Raw genomic sequence first — 25923 nt, forward strand, 5'->3', positions numbered from 1 at the left:
ACTTTTAATTAAGTAAAATATTTGAGTACTTTTTCCACCACTGCAAACATGATTGTTTAACATGATGATTATGTGTTATTGTCACTGTGAAGAAGTTTGTTGTTTAATTTAATGTCATCTTTGTTTTATTTCCAGTGTTCCATGAGGAGATTGCAGTCGTTGGCTGTTCAGACACAGTTAAAGACTCATATAAAGAGTGGATGTTTGCACTGGATGGTGAAGTGATGGTGTACGCAGACTTCAACAAAGGGAAGGTGGTGGAGCCTCAGCCTCCGTTTGTAGATCATATGTCCTACGGTGCAGCAGCTTATGATTATGCTTTGGGTGCTCAGGCGATCTGCAAAGCCAACCTGGACACCATTCTCACTGCCTTGAAGAAACCACCAGTGAAAGGTACATGAATACTATGAACACAATAGTTATGAACTAAAACAGTTGAATATATTTAACATGAATGAAAATGTTTAAACATGTATATTAAGCATTTATGGTGAAATATTTTCTAAATAATATGTATTTCTAGTAAACATGAATATGTGCTCAAGGTGCTTTATTTTTATTTTATTTAACAAATCTATGCATTAGTATGTACTTGTATTGTACTTTTAGTATTGTACTTTTACTCCACACAATTATTTGAAAACTTTAGTTACTAGTTACTTTGTAGATTTTGATTATTATTACAAAACATACAGTAACCACTTCAGCCCTATAGACAGGTTTCCTGTTAGTAAACATTGAGAGGAATATGACCGCGCAGCTGCGGGGGGAAGCCTATGGGTGCGTTTGGAAATTACGCACCGGAGCACACTCGCCTATTAGTTTGTATTGGCCAGTGCGCTCACTGCCGCTCAGGGCTGTATTTTCGAACGCGCCTTCCACCCCCAGGCATGCGCAGATTGCGCATTCTGCTCTGTGATGACGTCGCTCGGAAACCCGTCTATTGGCCATTTGAAAATAGCCAATCTACAAGCTCACAATGCGTCACTAATCACGATTTGATGCATTGTGAACTTGTATATCTGCTATTTTCAAAAGATTTGTATACTTTTCAAGACTTGAAATGGACATTTTGTATAATGAGTATTTTTACTTTTTGTACTTTAAGTACATTTTGATGCAAATACCTTTGTACTTTTACTCAAGTACATTTTGAATTCCGGACGTTTAATTGTAACAGAGTATTTCTCTATATTTAAATTTTTGATACTTTTAAGTAAAACATTTGAGTACTTTTTCCACCACTGAAGGATGGTAGAGTGTGTTACTTTATGGTTGTTTCATTTATTGATCAGTACAAAAAAAGCTCATGAGCTTGTAGATCTGCTGTCGGCTGGGGGTGGGCGTGGCCTATCACCTCAGGGGGTTGGTTTGAATCTGTGGGTGTGGCCAAACACTGGGGGGGGGGGTTAAAATAATAATCCTATTTCAACTGGATGGGACCCCCCAAAATAATCCTATTTGAACTGGAGACCCCCCAAAATTGTAATATTGATTGACCTGGTATCCTATAGTTTCTTTGAGGCTCTTCATTGTTCTCTCTACTCTCTATATGTGACTATTTACCTTGTTTGCTGACTAGAGTCACTGATGGGAAAAGTACTCAAATGTTTTACTTAAGTAAAATAATCAATGCTGCAATCTAGAAGTACTCTGTTACAAGTAAAAGTCCTGAATTCAAGAATGACTTGAGTAAAAGTAAATCAAAATGTACTTAAAGTACCAAAAGTACTAAAATGTTTGAACATAGCAGATCTACAAGCTCGTAGCGCGGCACTCGGTGCCGCGCTATGAGCTTGTAGATCTTCTATTTTCAAATAGCCTATATATAGTAGTTATAAAAAAGGGGTTATCCTGGAAATACATGATGGGGTCTGACAGACAGACAGACAGACAGACAGACAGACAGACAGACAGACAGACAGACAGACAGACAGACAGACAGACAACTGGACAAACAAAAAACTTAACTGGTAGTTCAATCTCATTGTATTTAAGATATTCAATATACATTCAAAACATTTTAATGCTATATTTCACATTCTGAACCTATTTTAGACTTTATGTAGTGACATATTGGGCCGATAGGGGGCAGTTAGCCTAGTGTTGATATTATACAGATGATAATAAAACTGAACATTAATGACATTTTTAATTGTCTATTTCCAGATGGATATGTGTTCTATCAGGCTTCCCGCTGTGTGTTTAACTCCAGTGAGCTGAAGGACATACAGTACATACAGTCAGGTAATTTCGATGGTGATGAGATCACCAGGTGGGACAGTAGAGTAGATCAGTATGTTGGATACACTGAGTTTGGTGTGAAGCAGGCAGAGCGCCTCAATAAAGATCCTGGAGTACTGGCTGAGATGAGAGCAAACCGAGAGGCATTCTGCAAACCCAGCATTGAGACCGACTACTCCTCTGTTCTGAACAAGAGAGGTGAGCTGATCTCAGAGCAGCACTCAACACTCATCACCTCATAAACTATAACATGAAATCACATGATTCTATTCAGAGATGATTAATGGTGTTAATATTGATCTGATAATGATTATAAAACATTACTTAATCTGCTGAGAAACATTTCAGATCCTCTTAACCCATTAAGATCTGAAGAAGCATCTGTGTCACATTTTGATGTGAGCTAAAAAGCATTATTTTACACTTTGGCTATTAAAAAATAGCAGATATACAAGCTCATAGCGCGGCACCGAGTGCCGCGCTATGAGCTTGTAGATCTGCTATTTTTTTTTTTAAATCAAGAAAATGTGTGTAAATTCATATATTTATATTATTTTCAAGCTAACATTTTTAACTCAAATCTTTGCTTCTGGGGGTCCCTGGAACAAAGTATTTTGAGATGGGCGTAAACTGGATCTAAAAAAACTGGTTCTAAACTGGATTTAGAAGACATTTGTAAAATCGGCCTCAGGTCTTAATGGTGTAAACACTTAAAGGGATAGTTCACCCCAAAAATGACTTATTTTCTATCAATTACACCCCATGAAGCCTTGAATTCATGAAGATGTTTTAGTTTTTGTCGCATTCCTGAGCCAAAAAAATCATTGATTAATTTGGAAATATGCTAATGTCTCTGGTAGGAGACTCAGAGGAGACTCTTTGAGTGTCTTATTGGAGAGACCGCCGGTCATCAAAAACTAAACAGACAAAAACTAAAGAAGCTCTAGTTCTAGTTCAAGGCTAGGTCTAGTGCTACAGTCTGCAGATTATGGTGGTAGATTGGGAGTGAGTCTGCAGCTCTAACTGCAATGGGGAGTTTGTTCCACCGTTTGGGAGCCAGAAGGGAGAAGAGTCTAGGACGTGAGGAGCGTTGTCCAGGGTGTTTTAGAGAAGATTCTGACAGCTTCCCTGTGTTAGCTGATCTGAGTGAGCGGGAGGGGTTGTAAGCCTGTTGAAGCTTTCTAGATCATTTGGATCTCATTTGGATAATATACAATTATTAATGATAATGACATGTTCAAATGACTGGTATATATTAATAAATGTAATAATAATAATAATAATAATAATAATCTTATTTATCCAGTGGAGCCCAAAGTGAGACTGAAGTCAGTGACTCCCCCTCGTCGTGGTGAACACACTCACATGCTGAGGTGCAGCAGCTACGACTTCTATCCTAAAGTAATCCTGGTGACCTGGTGGATAGGTCAAGAACCTTTGACCTCTGGTCTCTTCTCTACCGCTGAGCTGTCTGATGGAGACTGGTACTACCAGTACCACTCCTACCTGGAGTACACACCCAGGTACACACCTAACAGACACCTATACATAGAAATACACACCTAATAGACACCTCTACTGGTACTACCAGTACCACTCCTACCTGGAGTACACACCCAGGTACACACCTAACAGACACCTATACAGATAAAGACACACCTAATAGACACCTATACATATATTATTTAAAAATAAAACAAGTGTTACTCTCTTGCTGAAAATGGCCCATTAACTGGTAGGCTAATATTAAGTCACACACACGGGAATACGCTATAACGTGCTTATCTCGTTATTAAGTTTCTTCTACCTCTTGCCTTCCAATTGTTTCTGCAATGGGGAGGGAATAGTGGAATACAAAATAAACACTAGAGCGGAGGAGAGCCCAGCGGGGCATTCATGCTCCTACACAAACAAAGTCAAACAAAATATTAACAAAGGTCAACGGATCAATATGTCGTTTCAGCGTGTAGATTGGGTACTAGTACTGTGTGTGTGTGTGTGTGTGTGTGTGTGTGTGTGTGTGTGTGTGTGTGTGTGTGTGTGTGTGTGTGTGTGTGTGTGTGTGTGTATTACAGATCAGGAGAGAAGATCACATGCATGGTGGAACATCCCAGCCTGACCGCGCCTATCAAGATGGACTGGGGTCAGTTACTGTAATCTAGTGTAATCTACTGTCAAAATAGCAGATATAAAAGCTCATAGCGCGGCACCGAGTGCCGCACTATGAGCTTGTAGATCTGCTATTTTTGACAAATCGTGAACATTTGTGCAAATCTTTGAATATATGTATTTTTAAAGCAAATATTTGTAACTGTAAAATGTCTCTCAACATATGTCTTAATTTTTCTGAAAAAATATATCAGTAGTGCTCAAACTTTTTCTTGTCAAGGACCCCCAAATTGATATGTTTTTGGCCGCTGATCCCCATCAAAATATGTTGTTCCAGAAGAAAATGTTTGATTTAAAAAATGTTGTATAAAAACAAAATATATATAAATTATATTCAAACATTTGCACAAATGTTCAAGATTTTTCAAAAATAGCAGATCTACATGCTCATAGCGTGGCACTCGGTGTCGCGCTATGAGCTTATTGATTTGATAAAAAAAGATTAAAGACCAGATTGATTTGATAAAAGCTGATAAAAGACCAGATTGATTTGATAAAATCTGATAAAAGACCAGATTGATTTGATAAAAGTATATCAAAGAGTCATCATGGTTATATCAATGTGAAAACAAGACAGTTTTCTAAGACAGAACAAGCGCTGATGTTCTTTTTTACAAACTGCCTCACAGTTCTGAGTCTATGACTCTGTCCCAAGATACTTTCTGCACATTCCACAGCCTGGTTTATAATCATCATAGTAAAAGGTTGATTCATGTCTTGTAAAATCTATCATCATATCCTTTGTTTTGGATGTATTTAGCTCTAAGAAGGACATGTCACATCAGGTGACAAACTCCTCAAGGACTGGACCAATAGGGTTGGACTCATTATTACTGAACAGACTCACAATGACTGTGTCGTCTGTTTATTGTTTATTGTGTTTGGTTGTTGTAGCTTATTGTCAGATGACTCCATGTCTGAGTCAGTGAAGAACAAGGTGTTTTAATCTACTGTAATAATATGATATATGATATGATATAATATAATATAATATAATATAATATAATATAATATAATAAAATATGACATCATTGTATTGTCAGATTTCTCCATGCCAGAGTCAGTGAAGAACAAGGTGGCCATGGGAGCATCAGGTCTGGTTCTGGGTCTGGTCTTGTTCCTGTCTGGATTCATCTACTTCCAGTGGAAGAAACGAGGTGATTAGCATGTTTGATTAACATGTTTTTAACATGTTTCATTAATTATTATACTACCAGTGTAACAAATGAGGTCAGATCAACAGAGGATCACATGACAGTGGCAGCGGTGGCCTAGTGGTTAGAGGGGCGGCCTTGATACCGGAAGGTCCCTAGTTCGATTCCCCAATTCATCACATCAATCATGAATCACCGCTGAATAGCCCTTGAGCAAGGCTTCCATGCAGGGTCTGGCTGTAAATAAGTTCCGCACTTAGTCCAACACCCTGGGTAAACAACAAACTTTGCTTTGCTTTGCTTTGCTTTGACATGTGGAACCCTCACAGAAATGCAAACAAACAAACAAACAAACATGTAAAGCCACAACCTAAACTGGTTTATATTGGTTTAGAACCTTAACCGGTTTAGACCAATTTAGATAACCTAGTTAGAGGTCAAAGTGTGTTCTATGTTGTCACATTTAGCTTTAATACATCAGTGTTACATTTAGAGTAAACACAATACAGTACATATGATTTATTTGTGTGTCTGCTTTAACTGTCTCTCTTCTTCTATCAGGTCGTATTCTGGTGCCGACAACCAATGATGGTCTTTAGACTCCTTCCACACACCCAGGTTCACTTCCTCTTTCTTTTTACTGAACTTTTTTCTTTTAGTTTATGTATAAAAGTGTATAAAAGTAGAAAACACACACAAAACAACATGCTTGTGTAAGAAGTGAAACAACTAGCCTGGTAAACCATCCCGGTCGCGTGAATTTACATTATCATGTGTCTTCTACTTAATTTATTATGTTAATGAATCTAATAATCAAATGTAATAATCAAATGATTTGTTGTATCAGACAACACTGTGAGGGGGGGGGGGTTTGTGTGTGTTTTCATCAGTTTGATGAACCGCCCACACTAATTGGGACTCCCTCTTCCTTTGGTGTGTCGCCCAGGTGGTGCCTAAACCCTGACCTTTAACCTCACATAAACTATGTCTATAAACCTAACCTTAACCCTAACTTTACTAATAACTTGTTCATGATCTATTAACCATTTATAGCATAGTTTTAAATCATTAAATCTTTAACCATTAACACACATTTAACAAGTTATGAATAACACATTAACTAATAATTTGGGAATGATTCATTTACTATTATAAGGGAAGGTTATTCTAAAGTGTTAACATGTTCACACAGTTAATACATTCTGATTCTTAATGGTTTCTTGTCTTTTCACAGAACACCTGGGTGTGTTTTCAGAGAAGCAGAGAGTCATCCCTGGTGGAGAGAGGAGGAAATACATGTGTGTCCATTCAGCTTTTAAATACTCATAACAGCAGCACAATGATGACATCATCAACCTTTTTCACTAATGTGTCCTTTAAACAATTAAAAATGCTAATTGGCTAGCTAAGGCTAACGATAATTACTTTGTTTCGCCCAGGTCAAAGTGGTTTTGAGGTGAGGTTAAGGTTAGGGTTAAAGTTAGGTTTATAGACATAGTTTATGTGAGGTTAAAGGTCAGGGTTTAGGCGATAGGAAGAGGGAGTCCCAATTAGTGTGGGCGGTTCATCAAATTACTTTGTATAGTTTCTGTCTTCAGAAAACACAAACATAATATTTCAGTTCTACACTATATTGAAACATTAAATAAATGATCAGACACACAATCAGAGTTCTTCATAACATTAATATTGATATCCATCTGAATGGAAGTCAGTCAACCATGTTTGTGAAAAAGGTTTTATTATTTTATAATTGACCATAAGTCATTTATTATTATGTAATCATTTATAATGTGTGATAATTAATGTGTTAGGATCATCATGACATCACTATTTCCCTGTGATGGGTGGACCTAAACCCTCTAGGGTGGTCTGAGGTGATGGGTGGACCTGGTCCTCTAGGGTGGTCTGAGGTGATGGGTGGACCTAAACCCTCTAGGGTGGTCTGAGGTAATGGGTGGACCTGGTCCTCTAGGGTGGTCTGAGGTGATTTATTTTTCCGTTTTTCAGCTCCACTGTTGTGTTTCTATCCGTTCCTTCCCCCCTGGGATCTGGACCCCTGATCATGAATGGTTTGAAGTTCAGATGTTAGATTTTGGCTTGAATTTGCTTGGTTTGAATGGAATGTCACAATATCAATAAAGGAATGAGAAAACATCATTGTGCCTCATGTTCTCTTACATTTCACTGCAGGTGGGTTGCCAATTTCAGCCAATCAAGAGAGAGTGCCCATTCACAATATAGAGCTATTTAACACTGTTACTGAACAAACACTCTATAGTAATGATTACTATCACAATATATAGCTATTTAACACTCTTACTGAATAAATACTCAATAACAATGATTACTATCATAATATAGATCTATTTAACACTGTTACTGAACAAACACTCTATAGTAATGATTACTATCACAATATATAGCTATTTAACACTCTTACTGAATAAATACTCAATAACAATGATTACTATCACAATATAGAGCTATTTAACACTGTTACTGAACAAACACTCTATACATGTACGGGTTGTAAATGGAGAAAGTGCCAAAACCAGAAATTCCGCCATGACGCTTGTGACAGACAAGTGTCATGTGAACCATGACTAGCTTTTTTACATAAAGTCCCTCAGTTTGGCTGTTGCGATGTGACACTATTGTGAGCATGTACTGTATAGCTATTTTTTTAATTGTGAAGTACTGTTTCTTTTCCGATAACGTTTTTGGACATTTTAGCCTATATAACATGCCATAAATAGGGACACCAAGTTGAAAACAGCTACAGTATGACTTTGGAAAATCCAGAAAGTTCTTCTTCACCGAATGATGACTTCCTCAAACATGGCTTTAACTATTGATGGTTTGACCTCCCCACCTCCATCACACAACCGCATGCGCGCGCGCACGCGCACACACACACACACACACACACACACACACACACACACACACACACACACACACACACACACACACACACACACACACACACACACACACACACACACACACACACACACACACACACACACACACACACACACACACACGCTGGTCCTTTGCTTCAGATCATCAAAGGAAGAGTTTGAGGATTGACCTCTGGAGCACAAAGAACTTCAACTGATATAAAGTGTATAAAATGAGTTTAAATGACCATCAATGATCTAACACAGCGGTTACCAAACCTTTTTAGCTCAAGACCCAATTGAGAGAAATTAGACGTTTGAAATATTAAAGAGGAGTATCTACATTTGCCACGTATTGTTCTACTTTAGTATATGTTGATGGAATTTATTATATTGGGTAAAATCTAGCCGTCGTTAGTGATGGTGTGACTATTTTCAACGTTAGTGTTATAGGGTAAATGTTACTTATCACCACTGCTTCATTGCTATTTACTACTTGAAGGATTCAGCTTCTAGTTTTTAAATAGAATGGTGAGTTATTTTCTACATAGATAGTTAAACATGTGTGAAGTATTTACAGTCTGTCTTGTTAATGTTTATCGGTAGTGTCAGTGTGAGTTAAAAGGGAGATGTTTAGATTTAAAGGTGATTTAAGTCATATTTTGCTAAAATAAGTGTTAAATAGCTCTATATTCTGATATAGTAATAGCGTGTTTGTTCAGTAACAGCGGACGCCCTGTCTCTACAGCTCTTTAATTCATTCAAATCGGGAACGCATCTGTGTAACCACTGGATCCATATTGTATACTTTAGCCATTCAAAAATAGCAGATATACAAGCTCATAGCGCGGAGAGCTTGTAGATCTGCTATTTTTGTAACATCTTGAACACTGCAAATATTTGAATATATATATTTATTTAAAGGGAACATTTTTGACTCAAGTCTTTGCCTTTGGGGATCCTTATTACAAAATATGTTGAGATGGCCAAATACATATAGGACTAATTTTGGGAGTCCTTGCATGAAAAAGTTCCATTGATATATAGCAACAATATTTTTTTCAGAAAATTGTTAGGATTTAGAAGACATTACATGTTGTAGAATCGGTCTCAGGTCTTAATGGGTTAATATACTGAAAACTCATGTAGACTAGCTGTGTAGATCTAACAGATCTTACATCAAAGCTCTATGCTCAACTATTTACATTTTGTCCTACAGACACAGACAGACAGAGAGAGAGAGAGAGAGAGAGAGAGAGAGAGAGAGAGAGAGAGAGAGAGAGAGAGAGAGAGACACACAGACAGACAGACAGACAGACAGACAGACAGACAGACAGACAGACGGTGTCAGACAGACATATATTTGCGTTCCACTGAGTGCACCTCTCTCTATAATTCCAATAATTCCACACTACAGTATGAGAGCATTTCCTGTCTTTGATAAAGGACCACGTTGTGATTATGTTACAGCTCCAACATTTACAATATTCACTTATTCTTATTCAAAGTGACATTTACACCACATCACAGTCACTATGCTTTACTATGAGAGAGAGAGAGAAATTCACAGTAAAGCACAATTGTAATTGTGCTTTGGCAACACTTGTCACATTTCATGCCAATAAAGCCTATTGAGAGAGAGAGAGAGAGAGAGAGAGAGAGAGAGAGAGAGAGAGAGAGAGAGAGAGAGAGAGAGAGAGAGAGAGAGAGAGAGGGGGGATTTGCATTTACTTCATTAGACAGTATTTGTAACCATTATGACAAATGAAATTCCGGGAGTAGGACGAAGGCCCTACGTCCTTCCGGTGGGGGCTCCTCACTGGCAGTTGGGTCAGTAGGAAACAACAGCAGAGACAACACACACTGTGTGTGGGGACTAAATTGGGGAGAAAAATGTGGAAAAAATATATATATCGTTTTTTTACCTGACAGTAGTAGCCTAACTAAATGTACACTACATGACCCCAAAACACCAATCAAATGGTTACAGGTGACTATAGTGACACAGTTTCATGTCACCTTTTCTTAGGCCAACATAATTGTGCTTAACGATATTATCACGTTAATCTAAATATGCTCAAAACTCTTAAAATTGCACTTTTGTCAGCCACTCAAATCCCATGTTTACTTAATGTTACTGTTACAAGTAGAAGTCTGGAATTCAACATGAACTTGAGTAAAAGTACTTGAGTCAAAATGTAGGTAAAGTACCACATTTAGAACAAATATGGGACATTTGTCATTCTACTACTCTGCCTCCACAATGTGGAATAACCTGACATCATCCATTAAACCAGGGGTCTTCAACGTTTTCAGGCCAAGGACCCCCTAAGCTGAGAGAGAGATAAAGCAGGGACCCCCTACTCTATATTGTATAAAATTGTGCTTCAGATTAAAGTTTTCTTTTTACTTGGTCTGCTCCGTTTTCCCTCTACACCTATATCTCTTTGCCAAAAATAGCTGATCTACAAGCTCACAACACCTCGCGCTGCGAGGCGTTGTGAGCTTGTAGATCTGCTATTTTTGGCTAAAGTTCTCCTCAGAAAAGGGATGCTAGGGTTCAAGTGGTTAATGTACAAGAAAAAAATCATATCACACAAAGATTTTGCGGACCCCCATGTAGTAGCTCTAAGGACCCCCTAGGGGTCCCGGACCCCCTGTTGAAGACCCCTGCATTAAACTAAGGATGTGAATCACAGGTTTCTTTCAAAAAGTGTCCTGAAAAAACATCTATCAGGAGGAGGAGACCACAAGGGGAGATGAATGCATCCTCCGTTATTATTTCCCCCTTTTGTGCCAGGGAAACAAATACCGTAAATCTTCATTATTTAAAAATAACTGTTAATAATAATCTGCAGAAACACAACATAATTGCCTCCTAACGCCTGCAACTTTAACTTTTATTTTTTTGCCGATACCGATGTTGACCGATAGTGGCAAATATCGCCCAATACCGATATGTGGCTGATATATCGGTGCATCCCTATTTCTGACTAATAAATAATTGAATGGATCAAATCAATGTGACCTGACGACGAGGACAAAGTGTGTGTTCCTCACAAGGCCAGAAACAGACCAGAAAGAAACCAATTAACAATTATTTTAGACATGGGTTATAATTTAATTTAGATTGGGACAGCCCCACTTAATCCAAGACACAGCTTGGAACACATGAATTACAAAGATAAAGATCAGGCCTTTTTTTTTAACAGAGAGGGAAATAATATAGTTTATGGGTCTGAGTCTGTGGAATAATTATTAGTCTGACAGAAAAGTCACTGATATGTCTAGTGTGATTATGAGCCTCCATGTTGACCTTACCTGGGACTGCCAGCAGAGGGCATCAGAGTCATGCTCTGATCTGCTGAACCAGTAATCAGTGACATTGGTGGAAAGTAAACAATTACATGTACTACATTACTGTACTTAAGCACCCTTTCGAGGTATTTTTACTTTACTGGAGTATTTCCAGTTTTCAATACTTGTACTTTTACTCCACAAAAATCATTATTAACATAAACATACATTAACCTCTTCAGCCATATACGTAGGCTATTTGAAAATAGCCAAATATTTGAATACATTTTAACTCAAATCTTTGCTTCTGGGAGTCCCTGGAACAAAATATTTACAGATGTTTTTTTTTTCTCATTTTGGGAGGTCCTTGGCCTGATATACAAGCGCTATGAGCTTGCAGATATACAAGCTCATAGCGCGGCACTCGGTGCCGCGCTATGAGCTTGTATATCTGCTATTTTTTAAAAGCCAAAGGAATCTATAAATGACACACATGATGCGTCCCTAGTCTTAATGGGTTAACCTCCTACAGCCCAGGTGTCTGGTCATGGTGATGGTGTCCAGTATCACTGACACCATGCTGTGGTCATAGCAACGACCCCATGACCCCCCTCCTATCAGCCGGTCAGCAGAATATCCTCTGTAGAACCTTTCACCATTGCATTGTTTTTAATTAACCCATTAAGACCGGGACGCATCCATGTCATTTTTACATTTCTTTGGCTAAATGGTAAAAGGTAAATAATGGTAAAATGGTGCATTTATAAAGCTCTTTTATCCAAAGCTTTTTACATAGATTGTTCGTTACATTCACCCATTCACACACACATTCATACACCGATGGAGGAGGAAACCATGCAAGACACCAACCTGCTAATCTGGATTAGGGGTTTGATTGATTGATTGATTGATTGATGTACTTTATTTAGTAAGACATGAGAACAGTACATGGCAGTACATAACAGTACATGGAAGTACAAATTCGCAATACAAGGTCTACTAAACTGGATAGCTCAGTTAAGCACGTAGCTTGTTTAAGATGAGATCCCCATGCACACAAATCATGTTGACATATAAGAGACAGACAGTTATACACACTACTATACAGAATGTCATACAATCAGTTTACAGGTTACTGGTATGAAGTATGAAGGGTGAAAAATATGTACAAAAAAGAAAGAGAGGGGGGGGGGGTAGGTTAGGTTAGGACATGGGGTAGGTTAGGACTTGGACAGGGGCCATTTTTGAATTGCAGCCTCCTGAAGGTGTATCTTTAGGGCATTTTTGAAAGTAAGTAGGGTTTTACACTCCTTTACTCCTTTAGGTAGGGCATTCCACATTTTAGATGAATAGCATGAGAAAGAGTTCATTCCCTTTGTTGTGCCAAATCTGGGTTGAACATGGTTTGTGGAGCTGCCTCTGGTGTTATGATCATGGACTTGATTAACATTTTGGAAGTATTTTGACAAATACAGGGGGATCCCAATGTTGTGGTGTATCTTAAAGACCAGGCCCATAGCAAGTTGCTGTACTCTGTCCTCAACCCTAAGCCATCCAAGCCTAGCAAAATGGGCATGGGTTAGATGGGTTTTGAAATTGAGGCCAAGAAGTAGCCTTACAAGTTTGTTTTGGGATGTTTGGAGCCTTGTTTTTAGGGCCTTGGAGGTGTTGTGATACCATGAAGTGCATGCATAATCATAATGACCTTGTATGAGGGCCCCTACAAGAATCTTCAGAGTATTCTTACTGACTTTACGAACAAGCCTCCACATCCTCCGTGTTATTTTGTGGACCTTTTTGATCGTCTTTTCAGCGTTTTTGTCACCTGAGAGGTTTGCCTCCAAGATGGAACCCAGGTAGGTAATTTCCTCCTTTCTTGTGATAACATTTTCACCCACTTTGATCGTGAAACTCTCAGCCTTTCTAAGGTTAGGGTTGGACCCAAAGAGGATGGATTCAGTTTTACCCAGGTGTAATGAGAGTTTGTTGTCGGAGAGCCAGATGCAGATCTTGTTGAGTTCAGTGCTGAGAGTTTTCTCAACCTGCAGCCTGTCCCTGTCCGAGACCAGCAGAGCCGAGTCATCTGCGAACAGGAACAGTTTGCAGTCGCAAGCTGAGGACATATCATTCACATATATCAGGAACAGTAGTGGTCCTAGTATGCTTCCTTGAGGAACACCACAAGTCACTGGGAGGGGAGGGGACTGGGTGCCGTTTACTTCCACCACTTGCTCCCTCCCTTCCAGGTAGGATCTCATCCAGTTCACCGACGTGTCATCAAAGCCTATTGCTTTGAGCTTATTGATCATAATTGGGTGATTAACGGTGTCAAAAGCCTTCTGGAGGTCCAGCATGACCATGCCGCAATATTTGCCCTTGTCGACATCTTGTTTGATAGAGTCGTTCAAATAGAGAAGGCATGTGTCAGTGGAGTGGTTTGTTCTGAAACCAGATTGGAATTCGTAAATTAGATTTTTTTCGGCAAGGTACTTATCAACCTGTTCATAGACTATTTTTTCCATGACTTTCGAGATGGAGCTAAGAATAGAAATAGGGCGGTAGTTGCCAGGGTCTAATTGGTTTCCTTTTTTGTACAGAGGGGTCACTCTTGCTTTTTTGAAGTCGTTAGGGACCCGTCCCTGTATGATGGAGAGGTTTATTATGTGGGTAATGATTGGGGCAATGGAGGCGGCTGAGTCTTTTAGAAATTTAGCGGGGATGTTGTCGGGACCTGTGGCTCTGTGTTGTTGGAGTGCACTCAATTTTTTAAACACCTCATCTGTTGACACAGGGGAGAGTTTAAAATCATCTTTGCGTACACCCTGTTTATCGTAAAATGAATCAACATACTCTCCACCATGACTCCCAGAGTGAGGGGGTAGTTTTTCAACTAACTCTGAGGCCACGGTCGTGAAGAATATGTTGAGGATTTTACTCACTTCCCGTTTGGATGAAATGAGAGTGTCATTCACCTTGAGGTTTATGTTTGTAAACCTGGTTTTCAATTTCTTGCTGCAGCCTAGTAGGTTGTTGAATAGCTTCCAGAGCTCACGTGGTTTGTTTTGATTTTCCTCAATTTTGCCATCGAGGTAGTTTTTTTCTGCTAACAACAGCATGCCATTCACCTTGTTTCTTAGCATGTTTTTCTCTTTTTTGAGTTTCGCTACGTGGGATTCGAGACCTTTATTGAAGCTTTTGGCAAGTTTGATCCTACTTTTATGATAGTCAGAACACTTTTTGTCTCTGACTTTCATGGTAGCAAGGATATCCGAATTCATCCATGGAACCGAGCGGGTTTTGACCCTGATGGTTTTCATGGGAGCCACACTGTCCAAAATTTGAATGAAATTGGTTTTGAAACCAAGCCAAGATTCGTCTACCTGTGTGCTGTTTAGTACGTCGGACCAATCCTGTTCCTCCAGTCTGTGATCTAAGTCCTCACTCTTGTAGTTTTTGAGGTCTCTGATCGTGACTGTTTGGTGGTAACCGGTCTTAGGTTTACGTTTCTTTCTGGTGCAGAAGATCATGTTATGATCAGATAAGCCACAGGTAGAAACACCACTATTGAGGATTTTGTCCTTGTCCGTTGTTAGAATGAGATCTATGATAGTTTGAGTGGAAACACACAGCCTTGTGGGCTGAGTGATCAGCTGGTGGAGTGAGTGCCGATTACAAAACCCCCTGAATGACTTAAACACTGACGCTTCCTTACGGAGCATGTCAGTGTTAAAGTCACCAAGAAGTACTGTCTCCTCATTGTCCACTTTAGCTAAACATTCATCAAGTCTATCATAGAAATCAGCCTGGTTAGGAGGTCTGTATATGGTACCGACTAGCACAGGTTTAGCATTTTCAAAAATGATCTCGACCCACACAGCTTCAATGTCTGCATCATTCAGGTCTTCGCGAAGGATGCAGACATTGTCTTTATGTACATACATGCATACGCCGCCCCCGTTTCTGTTCCTATCTTTTCTGAAAAGTTTGTAGTTTTCAATCTCAATATCAGTATCATCTATCGTATGATCAAGTTTCGTTTCAGAGAAAGTTAAAATGTCAACCTTACCATCATAAAACATCTGCTTGATTTGTGTTAGCTTGTCTCCTACAAGGGAATTCACATTGAGGTGTATCATGTGCAAGCCAACGCCAAACGATTTTTTCATTTGTTCAATGAAAAGATGTCTGTCCACTGAGAGTCCACAGAGAGGAGCAGTGTCGGGGGGGGAGGGGGGTGTTGAGGTGTTAGCGTCCATCAAAGCCTCTGTTTCGCTGTACGCGGCCATCTGTGGGGGTTGGGGGGGGTGGGGGGTTGGGCATCGTCTGGTTCTTGTTTGTAAGCAACCAGCTGTGGGGCTTGGGGGATGGGGGGATGGGGGGTTGAGGGGGGCCTTCGTCTGTGTCCACGGGGGTCCAACCTGGTCCGTGTGCCGCCTGGAAACGCCAGATGTGTCCGTGGATAGGTTTCTTCCGTTGCGCAGCGTCTCTCCGTCGCGCGTCGTGGTGCGTCGAGTACGGCTGCGGTGTCGTAGTGGTCCGAGGGTGCGTTGGCTTGTTGGGACCGAGAGCTAGCGGCGTGGAGTTGTTGTTGTTGTGGGACGTTGTCGCTGGCAACGATAGCAACGTTAGCAGCGCTAGCTTCGTTGGCCAAGTTTGCCTCTCTCGCCAGACGGGCAGAAGTTTGCCTGGTGGTAACTGGGCCTGGATTAACGTGGATATCACCCGACAGGAGAAGAAAAAGGATGATTAAAAATCTTCGGTCCATGCGTCCTGTCGGGGGCGCGTACTTTCTAGTCGAGTCCATGCCTAGGAGCATATGGAGAGCTCCAGCCGCAAACCCCAGATGTTTTGATTCTGTAGTGTCGTCGAGTAGGTAGAAGTCCGAGTGTTTTTCGTTTTTCATTTCCCGTGGATTACCCTTTTCTGTTTCCATCAGGTGTAGATTTTGTGGATATTCAAGGAATGAATCCGTCGTCCACGAAAGGATGAAAATGAAGAGTATATCCAGTGAAAAACTGGCAAATATGTTGCCATGAGAGCGCGTCTCCAAGCGGGAGCGCGGAGAGCGCGTCTTCATGCGACTTCTCATCTCGGCGACTAGACTAGACATTGTCTTGCTCAAGGTGTCTTGCTCAAGGACACTTTGACACTAACTCTGGGGGAGCCCGGGATCGAACTGGGAACCTCACGGTTCCCATCCGGCCTCTCTACCCCCTGAGCCACTGCCGCTACTCAAAAATAGCAGATCTACAAGCTCATAGTGGGAGCTTGTAGATCTGCTATTTTAGAATAATTGTGAAAATGTGTGCAAATCTTGTAAACGCAAACATTTTTTACTCAAATATTTGCTTCTGGGGGGTCCCTGGAACAACGTATTTTGAGATGGGGGTCCGCGGCCAAATACATATAATTTTGGGGGTCCTTGACATGAAAAAAGAACCACTGATATTATAGCAACATACGTTTTTTTTTAAAAACTGTTAGTATTTAGAAGACATTTGTAGAATCCCCAGAATAATCCCTAAAAAAGATTTGAGTTACAAATGTTTGCCTTAAAAACAAGATTTGAACACATTTTCATGGTTTAAAAAAAAAAAAAGCAGATCTACAAGCTCATAGCGCGGCACTCAGTGCCGCACTATGAGCTTGTAGATCTGCTATTTTTTGTAATAGCCAAAGAAATCTGAAAATGACACAGATGAGTTCCCGGTCTTAAAGGGTTATTTAGACCAGTGGTTCTCAAACTTTTTCGTGCCAAGGACCCCCACATTGATATGTATGTGGCCGCGGACCCCCACCTGAAAAGATGTTGTGCCAGGGACCCCCCAGAAGCAAAGATTTGAATTACGAATGTTAGCTTTTAAAAAATGTATATTCAAAGATTTGCACAAATGTTCACGATTAAAAAAAATAAATAGCAGATCTACAAGCTCATAGTGCGGTACTCGGTGCCGCGCTATGAGCTTGTAGGTCTGTTGTTTTTGAATAGTCAAAGTATAAAAGGTTAAAAATATTGTGACGCTATATTAACTAATTTTGCTGGTACCCCCCCCCCCCCCCCCCCCCAAGGACCCCTGGGGGCTTTGAGAAGCAATGATTTAGAGCTATTTCATCCAGAGGGGGACATGTGTTTTCCAGCTTCACCCAGCTGAGTGCTGCCAACAGAGGACACAACACATAGCTGGGTATGGGAAGCCTTCTGCTGTCACTTTACCCGGAATGACCCAAAATAGAAACTTAAAGATCTCTGTGCTGCTTACCTTAACCCATTCAATCCGGGAACGCATCCAAGTCATTTTACATTTCTTGGGCTGTTCAAAAATTGAGATTATTTCAGTATATATATTATTTTTAACTCAAATCTTTTTGAGTTAAAAAAAAAAGTTTTTTGAAAAACGTATGTTACTATAATATCAGTGGTTCCCAAACTTTTTCATGTCAAGGACCCCCAAAATGATATGTTTTTGGCCACTGACACACATCTCAAAATATGTTGTTCTACGGCCCCCCCACAGTGGCGTCAGTTCAGCAAAAGCTAGGGTATGGCAGCATGCACGCGACCTCATGCACGCGCGCGCGCGAAATTTTTGTGCGGTTCTGGGCGGGTTGGGTTCGTTTTTTTCCAGTTTTTGGTTACTTTATTTCGGTTTTAGGGTTAGGATTCGGGTTAGGTTAGGGTTATGTTATTTAATTCTTATTTTTGCCTGATTGTCCGATTTATTATCAAAAAAGTACTTTTTTTTTTTTCTCCCCTGGAGCCAGGGTATGGCAGCTGCAATAGCCTGCCATACCCAATTGACGCCCCTGCCCCCCCAAAAGCAAAGATGTGAGTTAAAAATGTTCGCTTTATATATATATATATTCAAAGATTTGCACACATTTTCACGATTTTTCAAAAATAGCAGATCTGCAAGCTCATAGCGCGGCACTCGGTGCCGCGCTATGAGCTTGTAGATCTGCTATTTTCAAAAAAAAAATGTAATTTTACTTTTGGTAGGCTACTTTAAGTATATTTTGATGCCTATACTTTTGTACTTTTACTCAACTCAGTTTTGAATTCCGGACGTTTAATTGTAACTGAGTATTTCTCCATTGCAGTATTGATACTTTTACTTAGGTAAAAAAAATTGAGTACTTTTTCCACCACTGGAAAGCAGTTGGTTTATCAGTCTGGTGGTGTGGATCTGTTTCTCTACAGTCCAATCAAACAGCTCCAGGCTGACCTTCCCAGTAGTCTGACCATCACAAACAACACAACTGGCACCACATCTGTCACAAGGACAAACACACTGACAAGCTCAAATTAAATAAGTTAATTCACCTCAGAGACACAACCCACCCAAGCGTTCATTTGCAAATTTCAACTGATTGCTCATTTGTGGGTGAATTTGTACATTGACCTTGATCTAAACGCATGTTCATGAATTCTGGTGATCTCAAAAGTATCACCAAATGAAAGGGCATCCCCCAATTTAGTTGGAAATAATACGTTCAATGTTTTTTCTACAGTGTTTGGTTCCAAATGTAAGTTGGACTAGCGGCCATTTTGACAGAGACAAACGTCCTACTACTAGGACAGAGGTGGAGGTGGAGAACTGCTACTCAGGGTCTTACCTGTATAGATGAATCAAGCAGGTCAGATATCCTCTGTGGGCGGGTCCTACGGCTGGCCACACCCCTTCCACCATCGTACTATTCACACTCCCTGGGTTGTCAAAAACACAATCTGCACAAAGAGCCGAATAGTAAATTATTCTGTTCTCTTTTTTGTTCTTATGAGACCTCATTGACTTATTTTCTTCTTCATAATATCTTACAACTTAACTTGTAGCCTCCTTCAAATACAATGGAATAATGTATAGTCATGGTCAGTATCACAACACAAATTAACGCATGGATTATTTAAAAATGAATAATTTAACTTTTAACTATACTATAAATTATTCTCAACCTTTTAATACACCATTTTAATATATTCCCCTTTTAACCATTAATTTGTATCTCTAATGTATTTAATATGTAAAGTATAACCATCCAGGTACTTGTAGCTAAAACAAACCATTAGTGTCTCAAGACACTCAAACCAAATGGTTTTCATGTCACAAAATAAGCAGAATGACCCTTTAATGTCTCACTATGCATTGCTGCTGCCTCACTGACCAAGGCTAGCTTGCTAGCTTATAGCTTAGCATCTTGGTTAGCATTAAACCTCTTCATAAACATCAGTAAAATAATACAGTGTTGACACTAAAGTACGTTTAAAACATTAACACAACATTAACACAACCACTGGTTGTTTTTTATCAAGTATTTGGACTCAAACAAGCAAATAAAGTATGTTATGTAAACAGAATTCTCTTTGGTCTATGGACTCTAATGTCTCATTAGCTCTGATGTATTATGGAAATGTACAATAAATGATGATTATTCTGTGTTTTCATACCAGAAGTTCTTCTTCACAGCAACCAAACAAAACCACCTGGCAGGAAGTGACGCTTACAGAACAGGAAGCAGTTCCTGAATATATAGAGTGTATAAAGTGTATTGTGCCCTCCAGTGGGAACAACATCTAACTACACCTCTAAATCACACATCTCTACACTTTGCAACACAGTCTATGGATGTCTCTATCATCTGTGAGATCCTCTGTGAGAGGAAATACTGCCTGTTGTGTCCTCTTTACATCATAATGCTACTTTTCTTGGCGTTATACGTTATGTTAAAATGAATACCATACTGGGAACAAATCCTCAGAAGCTGTTGTAAGACAGCACTATAAGGGGAAAAGATAACCAAGTCATTCACATTACATGAATAACAACAATATTCCCAACCAGACAGACAGTTTTATACAATACAATAATGTATAATGTCATCATTCTAGCGCCAATTTTTTAAAGATTGAGAAACGGGGAAGAAATATTTAAAAAAAAAAAAATTGTGCACCTCTAATTTGTATGAATTTACTCATGATATATTTAATATAATCCAATCAGATTGGGGAGTTTAATGAGACTATACGACGATTTGTTTTTATATAGAAAATAGGTCTTTAATTATAACCTTTATTGGAGGCTACAATTGCAAGTGTTTGAGAAACTTTCAGTGCTGATTTAGCCCATTTAGACGGGCAAGAATCTGTGTCATTTTATTTGGCTATTCAAAAATAGCAGATCTACAAGCTCATAGCCACCAAGTGCCGCGCTATGAGCTTGTAGATCTGCTATTTAAAAAGAAATGGTATATATTTTTTAAAGCGAACATTTAAGCGAACTCAAATCTTTCCATTGTTGGGAACGCATCTGTGTCACTTAAAATGTCTTTGGCTCGTTTGAAGAAAAAAACTGAAAATGTGTGCAAATATTTGAATATATATACACATTTTTAACTCAAATTCTTGCTTCAGGGGGTCCCTGGAACAAAATATGTTGAGATGAGGGGGTCCGCGGACAAATACATATAATTTTGGGAGGTCCTTGACATGAAAAAGGGTTGAGAACGACTGATGTATAGCAACATACGTAAAAAAAAAAAAAAAAACTGTTAGGATTTAGAAGACATTTGTAGAATCTCCAGAAGCAAAGGTTTGAGTTACAAATGTTTGCTTTAAAAAATACATATTCAAAGATTTGCACGAATTTTCACGATTAAAAAAAAAGTAGCAGATCTACAAGCTCATAGCGCGGCACTCGGTGCCGCGCTATGAGCTTGTAGATCTGCTATTTTTTTATGAATAGCCTAGGCCGTTACCGTGTGATGTACTGGAACAGCTCCTTGATCTCCGTGGAAACGGGCAGGTTGTCGTAGTCAGCGGGATGGTACGCCCCCTCCGCCCCGCCCCCCTCGCTCATCATCCTCATCCTTGTCTTCATCGTCGTCAGAGTCCTCCTCCTCCTCCTCTGGCCCCGCCCCCTCGTTAGGAGGCCGGGCTGCCGTCCCATTGGCTCTTTGGCCTTCTGCTGTTGCTCCTCCCCTCCCCCCTCCTCCTCGTCAAACTCGTCGCTGCTGCTATTGGCCGCCGCCATCAGGCCACGCCCCTTTTTCCTTTTCCCGGTTACTGTCTGAGACACTAGCACAACGAAGGGTCTTCATCAGGTCTGATACATTACATGGAAGGATCTTGTCGTTTGCTGAGAGCGCAACTTCTTCAACCCTTTTATTGTCAGGGGAGGTCCCTTAGCCTTTGACCTTCCAGGGCCTCACTACAAGGCAGTAGTCTAGTAACCCTGATGGGGGGGGGCTAGCGGGTGCTACGCCTTGCCCAAGGGTGACCCCGAAACTATGTAAGGCAGGGGCGTTCAGCTCCCTGAGGCTTATACGAGCCGTAAATAAAGCAATAGCCAGCACTCCAAAGTCCTTATGGTACTTTTAATTCATCACTCAACTGTAGTGGTGGAAAAAGTACTCAACTGTTTTACTTAAGTAAAAGTATCAATACTGCAAAGTACTCCGTTACAAGTAAAAGTCTGAAATTAAAAATGTACTTGCGTATAAGTACAAAAATATTGGTATCAAAAAGTACTTAAAGTACCAAAAGTAGAAAGTAGTGATTATGCAGAAATGTTTTGAAATGTATAAACATCTTTTGAAAATAGCAGATCTACAAGCTCACAATGCGTCACATCGCAACGCATTGTGAGCTTGTAGACCTGCTATTTGGCCAAAAAGTAAAAGAGCTGAAGTGGTTAATGTATGTTTTGTAATAATAATCTAAATCTACAAAGTAACTAGTGACTAAAGTTTTCAAATAATTGTAGTGGAGTAAAAGTATAATATTTACCTCTAAGATATAGTGGACAGAATCTGTAGAAGTAATATAAAGAAAATGTACAAATCGGCCTCCTGGTTACACTCTAAAAGGCAGATGTGAAAAATGCTGGGCAAAGGTTTTTCCTTGGCCTCTAGGGAGTGTGTGTGACAGGGTCAAAGCAGGGGGTGAAACCATTTTGTAACATTTTTTATTGATGATGAAAAACCTGTATTATGCACTTAAAAACATCATTCTCTTAAATGTATTTCTGCACTGCATGTTTTATGGTTGACAATGTATTTCCCCCCGGTCCCCGAGCCACTTGACATTGGACTCCCCTATAGGCTGCGTGACATTGACCTTGTGACTCCAGACGGCCAATGTCCCCAGGTCACGCTGGTGGCAGAGCAAACGAGGGCGGAGTAGGGTGTGGCCGCCACAAATACAAAAGTAGGCGCGGGCCATTCGAACAGGAGAGAGACAGGCACACAGGGGCAGTGTGGAAGTGACAGCCAGAAGGGACGGTTGTGCACAGGAGGAGCAGACATACCACGGAGCAGAGGTGGAGAATACAGCGATCGCGGCACGTACCAAGGCACCAGCAGCGGACGGTGAGCAGACGGCGCAGTAGCAGCAGAGACGGGGAGGACAGACAGACGAACCCAGGAACGGAGGAGAGGTCCAGTTGGCGATAACGTTGCGCGCTTCATACACTCATAGCCAGACACCTGTCTGGCTTGCGAGTAAGTGTTCTTCTATGCAACGTTACCTTTACAAACCCACGGTCCTAAACCCCATATGTGAAATATACCTGAACAGATGAACTGGTTCTAGTTTCTATGATTGCAGGCAATACGCACGAAGACAAGAAGAGACAGTGATTCTTGGCCTAAACCCCCGCTCCAGTTAAACCCCATACAAGGACATTCCCACCTTTTGCATTGAACCGTGATGAGTATATGATATAGCATTTGAATTGGCACTTGGCACTTTACTGCTTCAGTAATAGTTGGCACTTTAACGCTAAATTCATTATTTATTTGCTATAGGTTGCACAAGCCCTGTTTGTTTTAAGTATTTTGTGATTGTCTGTATTCCTGTATTTTAGTTAGTTAGTGGGCGCATTAGGAGGTTGAGGGTTTTAGTGTAGTGTTATATTGTGTTTATGTTTTTCCGTTTTAAGGCTTATAGATGCCAATGTTTTAGCTTAATAAAATCCGTTACCTTTTTATACAAACCTGTGTCCGTCCAATTCTCTTGTGGGATGTTGCAAAGTGTTGTTCTTACCTGGGCAAAACTGAACCTGTGAATAGCCTAAGACATTGTTATAGAGGACCCTACCTCTTAAATAAAAGGGTGGCGTAGTCTTGCAGTAGAATCACCATTATTATCCTCACAATAATTACGCACCCCGCACTTTATTGTGCACTCTATATTTTATTGTTGTGAGCTTAAATGTGGATGATAAATTACTTATTGGAAAAGGTCAGCATTCTGAAAAGAAGTGGCAAAGTTACATGTGACAGCCTGGCCACCGTCACATATTTGGCGTAGCGCGGCAGGACTGGGTAGAGAACAACACAAACAAATCCCTAAGAGAAATTGTACTGATATTTTGCTGTTTTGCTGCTTTTTGTTTTTGTTTTTGGGAAAAGTAATGATGATGATGCCAGTGTATCCAGGGGCCCCGTGGTTACCCAAATTTTCGGGCACAGAAGGTGAGGAGAAATATAGAGATTGGAAAGAACAGATTAAAGGATTATTGGGCACTCAAGAATTGACGGAAGAGAAAAAAGTTGCTTTTGTAGTGCAAACCCTTACGGAAGAAGCTAAACGACAAATTAGTGTGATTGACAGGGAAGACCGAAACACAGTGGCTAAAGTTTTCAAATGTCTAGATAACCTATATAAATCATCCATCTCTGCTTCCCAAGCTCGTGCCTTGTTTTATGGCTGTGCGCAGCGCGCAGGCGAAAATGTGCAGGCTTATATTCTGAGGCTTAGGGAGTTGTTCTGCGGGCTGCGGCGGCTCGACCCAGACACCGCTCCCTCCGATGCCATTCTGCGAGAGCAGTTGCTTGTGGGGCTGTCTGAAGGCCCTCTGGGCCAAGCCTTGAGAATATATGCCCGTCGAAACCCCACCGAAGACTTCGCAGCTCTAAAAGACGAGGCCTTCCTACTAGACACCGAACATAGACGAGAAGGAGCTACTGACATCTTGTGCCATGCTGTTAAACCTGTCTCTATCCCACACACCTCACAGGAACCTGAATGGAGAGAAAAACTGAAACAGGAGATTATGGCGGACGTCAAATCACAAATGCAGGGGTTTACGCAGGAGCTGATGAAGGAGATTCGACCGCTCCTTCGACCCGACACCACCGATCCACGAACCCGCGCTTCACCCCCACCTGAACGACGCCGGGCGCCTTACCAACGCAACGAGTGGGATGAGGGAGGTAGGCCGATATGTAGGAACTGTAGGCAGTCCGGGCACATTGCCCGGTTTTGTAAATCCGACTCCAACCATTTAAACTAGCACACCCTGTCGCCGAGGTCCGGGGGACAGGGGTACAGCGCACACTCGCCAGATCAAGGGCTAATGATGTATTTATCGGAGATTGTCCGACAATTGGGATCACCATGGGAGGAGTCCAATTAAGGGGGTTACTGGATACTGGGTCACAAGTTACTTTAATGCAGCAGAGCTTATTTGAGAAAAGATTCTCGCACCTGACATTGGGGAACGAACCCCTTGTATTTAAATTACGCGCCGCTAACGGTCTTGACTTACCTTATACTGGCTATGCCATATTGGACCTAGAACTGGAAGGAAGGAAGATACCAGGGAGAGGGGTCGTAATTGTTAAAGATGAACATTGTACGCAGCCACTGATTATTGGGATGAATGTCGTGAACGCTGTATGGCATGCCCTCTTTAAACGGCCTGGGAGGCCTGTGTCCTCATGTCAGCAGGGAAGGACGCTGTGGAAGGACGCATTCGCCACCTGTAGGAGGGTGGAGGCAGTGACGAATGGAGATGGGTCCATAGGTTACGTATGGCCTGTCGGCCGGCGGAGGATTCGAATCCCCGCGCAGAGTGAAGTGATGATCTGGGGCCGCGCTTGGAGAGGACCAAAAGGAGCGGACTACGAGGCCTTGATGGAAGCCTTGCCAGATGGAAAGGATTTGGGAGTGGCCCGTGCCCTCGTCACGGTGCGCCACGGACGCGTTCCCATACGAGTATGTAATCCACACGCCTATAGTCTGGTCCTGGACCGCCACCAGAAACTGGGGAGGCTGTACCCAGTAGAAGAAGCCGATGTCCGAGGCGGCAGGGACCTGAGCCTGTCCCTGGGGACCGACGGAGAGGTGGAAGTGGCCGTAATTAGTGTGGAGGATG

General features: G+C 40.9%; 1 protein-coding gene across 1 annotated transcript in view; it reads left to right on the forward strand.

Moving 5' to 3' along the window:
• LOC311042948 (H-2 class II histocompatibility antigen, E-S beta chain-like) overlaps positions 1-25923 on the forward strand; it is a 107646-nt gene that overhangs the window by 32313 nt on the left and 49410 nt on the right. The window contains exons 4-8 of the mRNA XM_084054057.1: positions 136-393; positions 2170-2442; positions 3551-3767; positions 4320-4387; positions 5457-5570. Of these exons, the coding sequence (XP_083910183.1) occupies positions 136-393; positions 2170-2442; positions 3551-3767; positions 4320-4387; positions 5457-5570 (930 nt within the window). The remainder of the gene's footprint in view (positions 1-135; positions 394-2169; positions 2443-3550; positions 3768-4319; positions 4388-5456; positions 5571-25923) is intronic.

This window comes from Gymnoscopelus microlampas (assembly GCF_963454915.1).
Source record: "Gymnoscopelus microlampas genome assembly, chromosome: 4".
Lineage (NCBI taxonomy): Eukaryota > Metazoa > Chordata > Actinopteri > Myctophiformes > Myctophidae > Gymnoscopelus > Gymnoscopelus microlampas.